The sequence below is a fragment of the Condylura cristata genome, unplaced genomic scaffold, assembly GCF_000260355.1.
Source record: "Condylura cristata isolate star-nosed mole 26May11 unplaced genomic scaffold, ConCri1.0 scaffold00015, whole genome shotgun sequence".
Taxonomy (NCBI): Eukaryota; Metazoa; Chordata; class Mammalia; order Eulipotyphla; family Talpidae; genus Condylura; species Condylura cristata.
Window position 1 is genome coordinate 38,607,478 of NW_004567116.1, and position 13,078 is coordinate 38,620,555.

The 13,078-nt window shown below is 36.3% G+C and overlaps 1 protein-coding gene across 2 annotated transcripts in view; it reads right to left on the bottom strand.

Annotated features, from left to right (window-relative positions):
• Positions 1 to 13,078, bottom strand: part of RAB6A (RAB6A, member RAS oncogene family) — a 68,413-nt gene that overhangs the window by 26,646 nt on the left and 28,689 nt on the right. Inside the window, exons 2-4 of one of the 2 annotated variants that reach the window (XM_004683186.2) lie at positions 12,734 to 12,792; positions 2,571 to 2,624; positions 1,131 to 1,236 (exon numbers count right to left, since the gene is read on the bottom strand). In XM_004683186.2, coding sequence (XP_004683243.1) covers positions 1,131 to 1,236; positions 2,571 to 2,624; positions 12,734 to 12,792 — 219 coding nt within the window. Of the gene's footprint in view, positions 1 to 958; positions 1,065 to 1,130; positions 1,237 to 2,570; positions 2,625 to 12,733; positions 12,793 to 13,078 lie in introns of both variants that reach the window. The other variant, XM_004683185.2, reaches the window with a different exon arrangement.

A 13,078-nucleotide genomic window follows, 5' to 3' on the forward strand; every position in this document is an offset into this window, starting at 1 on the left:
TATAGCACCTAATCAGGGAATAAAGCCTCTGAATGTAAATTCTAACTTATAATTCTTATGAAGTAGATATGCAAAAATGTATGGTAACTGTATTGTTCAAATCAATAGTTTCTTTGTTTATATGTTTTTATAGAAGTTCATGGTGCTGCACTATGCTGGTTTTCTTATAAATTATGGATTGCTATATGGAATGATGCTTTTTACTGCCTAATATATATATTAGGCAGTAAAGACAATTTTAATCAAAGAGCATTTTCTTGTCAGTCACTAATGCTCCATAGAAAATGTATAGTCACTTAAAATGCCAACAGCATTATTCAATCTTTTGGGAAAACAAAAGAATATTACTAGCTTAGGTTCCCATTTAAAGTTTTTTCTAGGAAAGAAGTGAAATTAAAATTTGTTAGCTAAAAAATGAGTCAGTCACAGAATCCAGAAATGATTCAAATAAAAATGATATGTAGAAAACTGCATGTTATGTTTTCTCTCCCTTCCTCTGTAAAGAAAGGATGGATGGGAGGGTAAAGCAGAAAAAAGTTGGCTAGCAAAAGCTTTTAATAACCTCAACAAAAGCTCCAGAGGACTTACAAAACTTGGCAGGAGGCTTAAATGCAGATTATATTATTTTAGGGGAAACCTAAGATCAAGTTAAATAAAAAAGGAGATATTCTTCCAATCATAATTATGTTGTGCCTTACAGACATCAGGATTCTGAGAAAGCTTTGGGGCCCAAAGGAAATTTTCAAGGCAAAACTAAAAGCTGGCACAGTAGAAATGAAGTATTTGATACAAGCACCAAAGGATATATTGCTGGCCTAGCTGATCTGTGATAAGTTTTGCTTTGATAAACTCATTTTTACATGCCAATATGGAAAACAAGCACAAGACAAGAACATGCATGCAGCTAAGCTAAAGATTGAAAGAAGATTAGAAATGCATAATTTCCCCCCCCACTCACTTGTGATATCATAAACAACAACTGCCACAGTGGAGTCACGAATGTAGCTAGGAATCAAGCTCCTGAACCGCTCTTGACCTGCTGTGTCCCATAATTGCAATCGTACCTAACAACAAAATCAGTCAAACAAGCAAGAAAAATAAGAAAGGTCAACCCGTTGCAAAATACCTACTTGTGATATCGTAAACTACTACAGCTGCAGCAGAATCACGGATGTAACTGGGAATGAGGCTACGGAAACGTTCCTGACCCGCAGTATCCCACAGCTGCAACCTGATCTGTGGGATGGGAAAACATAAATAAAAACAAAACAAAACAAAACAAAAAAGAAACCCAAAACAAAACCCAAACTGTACTAAAAAGAAAAAAGAAACAATGTTTTTAAAAGGGGAGGTTGGAAAGGAGGTAGAAAGGAGATTCATGCAAAAGTGGTAGAATGGTAAGGGATGAAAATAACACAAAACTGTGCTTTTCCAAAGAGATTGTGAAGTAATATTAAAAATATGCTTGCTCTAAAGATACATGACTTAAAAAATGGCAATGAAGATTTAACAGACTTAAAAATACTCTTCTTTTTTCCTTCCCTATAGAAACCTCTACTTGAATCCTATGCCTCCTGGATAGCAAAGAGTAGACTCTGTTGATGTTCAATACTGAGAATGAAAGAGACAAATGTCAATGAGCAACCTTTATTACAATAAGGGAATTAGTGTATCAGAGTAACAGAATTAAAACTTATCTGAAAATCTCTGAAGTTAAAATGTGTGCTTTATTCCATCTACAACTCTTTGACATTGGGTCTCTGACTACTATGCTTATGTTTCTTTTATATATTTATCCTAAACATTATTTCTAATCTAACAAAAACAACAAATGTCTCTTTGCAATGCCACATTAAAACTTCTTAGACCATCATAAAGCAGTTTCAAAGCTTCCAAACTTTAAGCAATAAAATGCTATGTTAAATTAAAACAAAAGTGAAATTTCCAAAGAAAGGTTTAGATACTAATAAAGAAATAGCACTAGCAATTAAATGGGTTTTTTTTGGTATAGCTCCTGAAATAATGCATTTAAGATGGTCACTGTCTAGGTGGCAGGAAATTTCTTCAAAGGACAGTAGGCTAGAATACAGAATTTACACTGGAATTAAAGGGAGTGTCCCAAAAGACAAAAATCCAATGAATAATAATAACTATCATGCATAATCACTTCTGTACATGTCATATTCTGACAAAACCCCGAGGTTCACAAATTGTGTAATTCTCAAATAAAACCTTTCTCAGCCTCAAGAGCAGCACTAATTACTCCAAGCAAATACTCCTTTAAATGATCTCACTGCTACTTGCTATTTTCCCAAATCAAGATGACAAACTGGGTTTAGCAAGCCTCGGGCCATCAGGATTTTCCAAATAAATTTGCTTTCTCTAATCTTTGGATTTCATCTGGAGATAAGAAATGCAATACTCACTCAGTAATAACAGTTTTTCTCAAGGCTTATAAACTAAATTTGGTACCTTTTGCCAAATACTTCTTTTAGTGACAATGATAATAACTTTGATCATAGTTTTCTATCAACTTGTCCAGAAAATTACACACAGAAAACATTACTCACTGTTCGATCCTCCAAGTACATAGTTTTTGATAAAAAGTCAATACCAATTGTTGCCTGTAAAAACAAAACAAAAAAATTAATAAATAATGGCTTAAAGTTGATAAGCAGGTTAGGGTTCAAATGGGAATTAGGACTATGGAAGAAATAATGAATAAATACAAAAGTGAACAAAATTTTTAGTGACAAGGGCTTTCAATTATCACACACTGCCTTATGTTGCCAATCAAACTACAATCACCAACACCATAATCCTAAATATCGAAATTCTAAAGGATCAAAATTCTTAAATGTCTAAAACTCTACCCTAATACTGAAATTCTGACAGGTGAAAATATAGGATTTTGAAATCTCCCCTGCAAAGTCATTCAATGGGCAGTAACAACGTCTATCCCTTCATATATAGTACTATGCAAAAAAAAAAAAACACTATTCAGAAAAAAGAATTTTACAAGCTATTTGACCTTCTGAATCAGACACTTGCTGATACAGATTCTTCCACCCACACCACTAAATCGAATACAGCTTAGCTTCACACTGGATAAAGGATGGCTTTTTCAAAACTGACCCCACTAATGCTCATCAGCTATATTATATATAATTCAATACCATGTTGGAGATGACAACACTAGAACTTACCTGGTTGTTTATGTAATAATGACTAAAAAAAGTGAAACACTCTATAAACACGTATTTAAAGATTTGGGGAAATTGGCAGAAGAAAATGGATTTCAACTGATTCCCAAATCACAATGACAAAATTGGGATTAGGTATAACAAATGTTGTAAAAGTGAATTTCAAGGTGTTACCAATAGTCCAATGTATTTGGCAGAAAATCTAGATGAGTGGGATGGCCACACAACAAAGACAAAAAATTCAGTTTAAAAATTTGTGTCTCGGGGCCCTCCCTGGAGGTGCAGCGGATTAAAGCACAGCACTAAAAAGCTTAAGCCACTTTCACATGAGTTCGATCCCCCCCTGCCCTGGAGGTGATCCACATGGCTCTGCAGACCTCTCCTTACCCACCCGCTGCTACCCTCAGCAGTGCACTTCGTGGATCTGCCTGTTCTGCTCCCCACTCTGTCTCTGGTGAATCCTCTCACCACCCCTGCACCTCTGGCCTGTACCCCAGTTCTGTACGCACAAATAAATATTTTTTAAAAAATTGTCAAGAAAATAATAATAATAATGAACAGTCATATACCAATGACATTTTGTGGGGGTGGAGGGGGGAATGGGATCAAATGGGGGGTGGGGAGAGAAGTGCACAGGACTAGGGTGATAGCACATGGGTGACTCAGTGATTGGAAACCCAAGGGGATTACAATTGAGATGGAAAAAAAAAAATGTACAAAATGATGTAAAAGTAAACTATTATATTTATAATAAATAATAAAATAATAAAGAGATAAAAAAAATGTCTCTTTGCCTTACTGATTGGGAGAAAAATTTTGTACTCCATACAACTGATAAGAGATTGATCACAAAGATCTACAAAGAGCTCAGGCCTCCCTGGTGTCCTAACAGGTGAAGTCTCAGCACTATGAAGCTATTGCCAGCCACTGCAGCACAAGTTTGATCCCCCAGCCAGGGAGCTGACCTACATAGTTCAGCAAACCTCTCCTGCCTCACCTGCTGTTCCCCTCAGCAGTGTATTTCAGTAGGTTGTCTGTTCTGCTTCCCACTCTGTCTCTGGTGACTTCTCTCACAGCTCCCAACCCCCTCCCCACCGCTGAATTGCTAGCTTACCCCCACCCCGCCCCAGTTCTTGTATGCAAAAAAAAAAAAAAAAAAGCTCACACAGTTCAATAAAAACAAAGTAAACAGTCCAGTCAAAAAATGGGCAGAAGAGCTAAAAGGACACTTCACCAAAGAGGAAATGGAAATGGTCAACAGGTATATGAAAAATTGTTCAACGCCACTTATAGTCAGGAAAACTTAAAACCACAATGAGATACTACCTTACAACCAGTGAGCATGGCACATATTAAAAAAAACTAACAACAACTGGTGATGAGGATGTAGAGAAAAAGGAACTCTCCAGTTTGCTGGTGGGAATGCGAACTCATCCAACCACTATGGAAAGCTGTGTGGAGGTTCCTCAGACTACTAAAAATGGAACTACCATATGACCCTAGGAATCTACACTCCTAGAAATTTACCCAAAGGACACAAAAACATTAATTCAAAAGGGTACTTGTGCTTACTGCAGCACTATTTGCAATAGGTAAGCTATGGAAACAACCCAAATAGCCAAAAACATGACTGGAACAAGAAGATGTGGTATATATGCACACAATGAAATACTATTCAGCAGCCAGAAAAGATAAAAACCCAAGCCAGGCCCTCCCTGGTGGCGCGGCGGGTTAAAGCACTGCACTAAGAAACTAAAGCCACCTCTGCATGAGTTCGATTCCCGCCTGCCCCGGAGGTGACCACATGGCGAAGCAGACCTCTCCTGACCTGCCCGCTGTTCCCCTCAGCAGTGTACTTCGTCGATCTGCCTGTTCTGCTCCCCACTCTGTCTCTGGTGAATCCTCTCACCCTCTGCATCTCTGGCCTGTACCCCAGTTCTGTACGAATGAATAAATAAATCTTAAAAAAAAAAAAAAAAACCCAAGCCATTTGCAGCAACGTGGATAGAGCTGGAAGTGAAATAAGCTAGAAGGAAAAGAAAAATATCAGATGGTTTCACTTGTAGGAGGAATACAGGGGAACCAATTAAAGAATCAGGAAAAAATAGTAATGATCATAAAATAAAATTAACAGGCAACTATAAATCAGAGACGTTGTACAGGGGAGGAGGGAAGAGTGCAAAGGACTCGTAGTGGTGCAAGGGTGAAATGATGGTGGGAATTTTGGGGGGACTACACTACGGAGGAGAAAGCAAATATTGTACAAAAATGAGCAATGATGTACATATATATATAAACATATCAGAAAAAATAAATTAAATTAAAAATAAATTAAATTAAAACGTGTCATTTATCTACATTAGAATTTCTTCCAGCTGATGAAATTCTGGAAACTTGTAATGAATTAAAGCTACATTGGCCTGAAGATGCTACTACTGTTTCCACTAAATCTTTGGTCTGTATAAGCAGCTGCGTAACAAATTTCTACACACTCAAAACAACATAAAACCATAAAATGGAAGATGGAAAATTTAATAGGTAATATTCATGTTGATTTCTACGGGATCACAGAAGAAAGCTCATAAAATGAATGCCCAAAAAGAAAAAATGCAGTTCTTCCTGACACAGGACTTCAAAATATAATTAATGATGGTGAAAATCAGTCAGTTCTTATGGACTGCCTCTAAGCAACTGCTATTCTCTATCCCTGTAATACTTATTTTTACATGTTAAATTTTCCTTTCGGTTTTTTTTTAAAGACAATTATCCCACTACTTAAAATCATAGGCCATGTTTTACAACTCGTTGTGCTATGTATTACATCATTTTCAATACTGTAAGTATAAATTGTGTACATATTAAGTATTCTTACTCATTTTATGCAAAATTGTAAATTTGACACCATGAAAGTACATTATCACAACCCTATCATGTGTGAAAGTCTGTGAAGGTATAAAACTCTGAAGTTTTTACATTCTTCTTGAAGAAATGTCTCTTTTCCAAACTGTGCGAAATAAACTTCTCCCAACAGTTTATTGTGTGAAAATGATCTATGAAATATTTTTTATTACTCAAATAAATCCCTTTTATTTATTTATTTGTTTGTTTATTTTAAAGATTTTTTTTAAAGATTTATTTGTGCATACAGAACTGGGGTACAGGCCAGAGGCTCAGGGGCGGCGAGAGGCTTCACTAGAGACAGAGTGGGGAGCAGAACAGGCAGATTGACAAAGTGTACTGCTAAGGGGAGCAGTGGGCGGGTCAGGAGAGATCTGCCACGCCATGTGGTCACCTCCGGGCCAGGGGGGAATCGAACTCATGCGGAAGTGGCTTTAGCTTCTTAGTGCTGTGCTTTAACCCGCTGCGCCACCAAGGAGGGCCATAAATCCCTTTTTAAAAGTGTAAATATAATAAATAACTTTCAAAGATTTAAACAACTATTTCCCAGAATTTTACGTTGGGAAGGAGAGGGGTTGATTTTCCCAGACTGTGATTTTAAACTGGGGATTTTCATTTTCTAGAATTTCAACATTTTCTGATTTAGTGTTCTGGGGGTGGTATCTTTTTGGATTAGGAGCCAAACCTTGTGCTGTGTATTAGGGATTGTTTTACATTCTTTATGTGACTATCTCTAATCTTCACATATCCCTAGGAGGCAGCTGTTATTCAATTTTTCTCAATTTATGTATAATATGGGAATTCAGAAAAGTTAAATAATGTGTCTAAAAAGAACATAAAGCTTTGCTGTGGAGTTGGGGTAATATAACTTTAAAAAAGCCATTTTCACGACTGATAATGCCTTTATATATATTCTTTTTACACTTTCCTTAAGTACTTTTTTCCTTTGTATTTTGGTATGTTCTTATATTTTAACACATCTGTAGTTTTTCTCTTAGACACTCAGCACATAACATAACATACAATTAGCCATCTTACACATTTCTTTAAAAGGCTTTAATTTTTTCATGGCAGTGTGGGTTCAGAGCAAAACTGAAAGGCAGGTACAGAGATACCCCATATATCCATTGCCCTGACATACACCTGGCGCTATTCCTTAGTATTAACAACCTACCCCACCCCCCAAATATTACAGTTGTGATATTTCCTACTATTCTATAGACTGGGCCTGGAGTTGTTACTGAAAACCAACTGTCTGGGAATGTAAATTGGTGTAGCTATTGCGGGAAGCGATATGAGTATACCTCAAAAAATTAAAACTAGAAAATTCCATGTCATACAATTATCCTACTTCTGGACATTTACCTGAACATGAAAACACTAATTTTAAGAAATATATGCACCCTTTGTTCACTGCAGATTAGTCATGAAAATCAAGAGTTAAAAACAACCTAACCCATTGACAGACGAATAAAGAAGACATGGTACTTACACATAATAAAATACTTAGCTATATATGCTAAAAAAAAAAAGATGAAATTCTGCCATCTGCAATAACATGGAAATCGAAAATGTTATTCTTAGTGACAGAAGTCAGATGGAAAAGACAAATACTATGTATTTATGTGGTACCTAAAAAGGAATCAACCAAAAAAAAAACAAAACAAAACTTTTAGACTATAAGACCAAATGAGTGGTTACCATATAGCAAAAGAAGGATAACTGAGTAAGAAAGGTAATTGTATGGTAAAAGATAGAATTAAATCTTCAGTTGTACACCAAATGTACTATACACAGACGTTGAATTATAGGAATATACACTTAAAAGCTATAATGTTATCATCCAATGTTACCTCAATGTTGCTTTGGCTTTGTGTGTTCATTTGTTTTATTTTGTTTTTTTAAGCTTCAGATGTACAACTTTATATTTCAACATCTGTATATATTACATTATGAACACCAATGAAGGTCTAGTAAAAGTCTATTAAGGTGGGCTCTCCCTGGCAGTGCAACAGGTTAAAGCACAGAACTATGAAGCTCTTTGAAGCCACTGCACCACAAGTTCAGTTCCCTGGCGGGAGAGCTGACCCGCAGAGCGTGGCAGACCTCTCCTGACCTGACCTGCCCACTGCTACCCTCAGCAGTGTGTTTAAGTTGATTTCCCTGTTCTGTTCCCCAGTCTGTCTCTAGTGAATCTTCTCACCTCCCACACCTCTGGCCTGTACCCAAGTTCTGTAAACAGAAACAAACAAACAAACAAACAAAACAGCCTATTAAGGTTTATTTTTCTCCTGTTTGAAAACTAAGGGTTTTCTTTATTTTTTTAAGATTTATATATTTTTGTATACAGTACTGGGGTATACAGGCCAGAAGTACTGGGGCAAGGAGAGGATTGATGAGGAAGCAGGGAGCAGAACAGGCAGATTGATAAGTTACATTGCTGAGGGGAGCAGGGGGCGAGACAGGAGAGGTCTGCTGTGCCATATGGATCACCTTCCAGATGGGGATTAAACTTGCATGGAACTGGCCGTGGCCAGCTTGGAAGTGCTGCACTTTAACTTGCTGTGCCACCAGGGAGGGCCCCTGAAAACTAAGGATTTTCTAAGGTCTGATTTTGAAGTCAGACCTGGGTTCATCCACCATTTACATGGCTGAACTTTAATGAACAAATGTCCTACAACTTCTGAAACTTTTGCTACAGTTAATTACTGGTGAGGATTTGGAAAGCTTTTATATATAAGCATTACAAACTATTAGTATTTTTTAATTTAAAAGCATAAGTATAGGGCCCTCCCTGATGGCGCAGCGGGTTAAAGCACAGCACTGACAATCTAAAGCCGCTTCCGCATGAGTTCGATTCCCGCCTGCCCCGGAGGTGACCACATGGCGTGGCAGACCTCTCCTGACCCGCCCGCTGCTCCCCTCAGCAGTGTACTTTGTCGATCTGCCTGTTCTGCTCCCCACTCTGTCTCTGGTGAATCCTCTCACCCTCCCCATCTCTGGCCTGTACCCCAGCTCTGTATGAATAAATAAATAAATCTTTAAAAAAAAAAAAAAGCATAAGTATAATGAATCACTTAGACTTCAGAATATATTGTTAAAATTATCTTAACAGCAGATCTGTACTTTAGATGGACAAGAAAGGCAATATCAGTTGCCTATTGTTAAAAGCACCCTTCATGCTCCCCCTGGTGGCGCAGCGGGTTAAAGCACAGCTATAAGAAGCTAAAGCCACTTCAGCATGAGTTCGATCCCTGCCTGCCCTGGAGGTGACCCACATGGTGTGGCAGACCTCTCCTGACCCGCCTGCTGCTCCCCCTAGCAGTGTACTTCATCAGTCGACCTGTTCTGCTCCCCACTCTGTCTCTGGTGAATCCTCTCACCACCCCTGCACCTCTGGCCTGTACCCCAGTTCTATATATATAAATAAATAAATTTTAAAAAAAAAGGCACCCTTCAAATAACTGCAATGGAGATATAAGTTCATATGATTAGGACCTTTACAGATATTGACCAATGTATCTCTGCATCCTTTATAATAAAGCAGTAAAAGCAGGTTATCTCCCAGTTTTATAAACTGAATCCAAGGAAGGGATTCAATTTATAGCCAATAACTTAAAAGTACAGAATCTTCATAGTAGCATTTATGATCGTCTAAAATATTGAAAAATTAAGATGGAAAGGAGTACTGACAAATAAAAGTTAGTTGCTCAAATAAAGTAAATAAAAACAACCAATAGTAAAATGTCAGTATCACAATAGTTTTTTCCATAACGTAATGAATTACCTCACAGATTGTAATTCTCACTAATTGAAAATTCGTACCAGGTGTCTGAAACTACTCAACTATTAAATGGTAGAATAAAGATGTCAATGAAGGTTTTTTTTTTTAACTCTAAAGTTCATTATACGATATTCCTATAGAAGATATGCCTAAATGTTTCAGTTTTTCAAGTATTCAAATAAAGCCCATTCCTGGAACAAATAGTTTAAATGAGAGGCAAACTAAAAAAGAATAAGATTTTAATTTTTTAGCTATTCAAAAGGTTTCAAAAACAAGAATGGCTTCAAACAATGGAGTTATTAATGGCAGTTAACAACTATTGATACCTTTCTTTTAATCAGATTCACATAAATTTATAAGAAAAAACTAAAATGAAAATTTTATAGCAACTACAAAGTAAATCAAATGCACAATGACATTAAAGGGGTCTTCTACTTTTAACAAAAATATTTCAAAAGGTTAAAATATTTATAAAAGGCTTATTAGGGGTTTAATGAAAGTACTTGGCTTTTAAGATTACTAATTCTTTTCAGCTTGCTTTTAATTTTTGTTTTATAATTAGTCTTAAATTAACTTATTGTAATTATAATTTTGTTTTATAACTAAGATACATACATATGTAACTTTGACATGCAAGATGGATATACACACATTTCTCATACATGACTACATGTAAATAAACACACACACACACACACACAAGGGCAGGGATCCTTGTCTTGTGTCTGGTCTACTGAGAAAGCATTCAGCCTTTCAATAATGGGTATGCTGTCAACTGTGTTGGTTCTTATAGATGTTCTTTAGCATGTTTACAAAGTTAACTTTGTTCCTACTTTTTGTGTTTTTATCATGAAGGCAACTGTGTTTTGTCAAAAACTTTGTTGTGTCTGTTAAAATGGTCGTATGATTTTGTCATTTATCTATTCATACAGTTTTTTTGTATGCTCAATCAACCTTGCACTCTTGGTACCAATTTACTAATCCCACTGGATGGTATATCCTCTATACATCCTGCCAGATAAGAGTTTGGTGGCATTTTGTTGAGGACTGTTTGTTCATAAAGGAGGTTGATCACAGTTTCAAATTTTGATGTATTTGTCTGGTTTGGAGATCAGAAACATTGACATCATACATTGACCTAGGAAACGTTCCTCTTCTATTTTTGGAAATTTACTATGTGTTGGTGTTCTTTAAAAGTTTCATAGCACTGACTGGTGACGCCATCTAGTCCTGAGATTTTCTTTGTGCAGAGTTTATAATTACTAATGTAATCTCTTCATTGAAGGTATATTTAAATTTATTTCTTCTTGAGTTAGTTCCAGGAGTTTGTATCTTTCTTGTGACATGTCTGTTTAACCTAGGTTATATAATTTGTTGAAATAAAATTGTTCATAGTAGTCCTTTACAATCCTTTTTGTTTCTGTATGTTGGGTAGTAAATGTCCCTCTTCTCTCATGATTTCAGAAATTTGAATCTTCTCTCATTTTTCTCTTTCAAGTCTAACTAAAGGTATGTCAATTTTGTTGACTTTTTGTAGGAATCACTTTTGGCTTCAATGAATTTCTCTATAGTTTTCCCTCTTTCTTGTACTTCCACTCTAATATATATTAGCTTCTGAATTAATCACGTCTTTTATTTTCTGTATTTCTACTTTTGGAGCCTTGCAGACACTAAAGGATCTATCCCTGCAATAGTTAGCCAATGCCTAGAGAGAGACAATTTGTCTGTCAAATTGCCCTTGTATGCAAATTGACCCAGTCAATGACAATCACCTCTCTACCACACTGAGAATCACAATCCCCTTCCTTAATCATTACAGTCCCTATCCTACAGAGCTAATGAAACAGTCAATCTAGGCAATCCTAAATTTGCTTAAACTGTCCTCATGCATCCTACCATACAAACTACAATAAAAGTTCTTGTCTACATTCCCCTTATCCCACCCTAAATCCTGACGAACACCAGTGTTTCCCCGTGTGCCCCATTCTTTGACATGGCATGTCCCCTCTTAAGATCTGTAAGTGTAACAAACTATCCTTTCAATGGCAATCATCTACCGAGCTATTGGATTTACCACAAATTTGTGTATTTTAAAGGATTCTTCCCCTCTTTTGACTTAGATTTTTAAAAATTATTCTTTACCAATTTCTTAAGGTAGAACAAAGTATTGATTTAATGCATTTTCCCTTTCTTTATAGTACTGTAATAGCTCTATCTCATAAATTTTGGTAGGTTGTGTTTTCATTCTCCTTTGTCTCTGTGTATTTCCTAATTTTCCACATGATTTCATTTTTAATCCATTGGTTATTAAATTTCCACTTATTTGTAAATTTCCCAAATTGCCTTCTATTAATCTGTGATTGCTTTCTAATTGTATTAATCATTTATTCTTAACTTGAAGATTAAAATGTCACATAATCCTACACAAAATCAGATACATACAATCCTACACAAAAAACAGACACATATAATCACTCCTACTTCTCAGATACTATTAATGATACTTTTTCCTTTTTTGTAATTAGGGTAACATTAGATTACTACATAGTTTATGTTTTAGAGGTACAGGATCTTCCCTTGAAGGAGCTGTTACTACACCACACCCACCACCAAAGCACCCATAGTGTACCAGATAATCTTTCAATAGATTTTGGAAGAGGAAATAAAAGAAACCAAATGAGAAAGATGAGGACTATATGCAATTAAAATTGCATTTATATAGCACTATTTTTTAAAGATTACAGAAAGTGTTTAAACACCTATGACTAAATATAAATAATAATTTTAAAAGGTCTTGAATATTACTTGTAACACAGAGACAGTAGGTAAGCTGGTAAAAACAAAATACCTGATAGGTGTTGTCAAAACTGTCATACATGAATCTGGTGATCAAAGATGTCTTTCCAACTGAAATATAAAGAAAAAAATTCACTGTTAATACACTGTAATTCTTTTTTTTTTTAAAGATTTATTTATTTATGCATTCCGAACTGGGGCGCAGGCTAGAGGTGCAAGGGCAGTGAGAGGCTTCACCAGAGTCAGAGTAGGGAGCAGAATAGGCGACTGTCAAATTACACTGCTAAGGGGAGGAGTAGACGGGCCAGGAGAGGTCCACCAGCGCCATGTGGATCACCTCCAAGGCAGGCAGGGATCAAATTCATGCTGAAGTGGCTACACACACACACACACACAC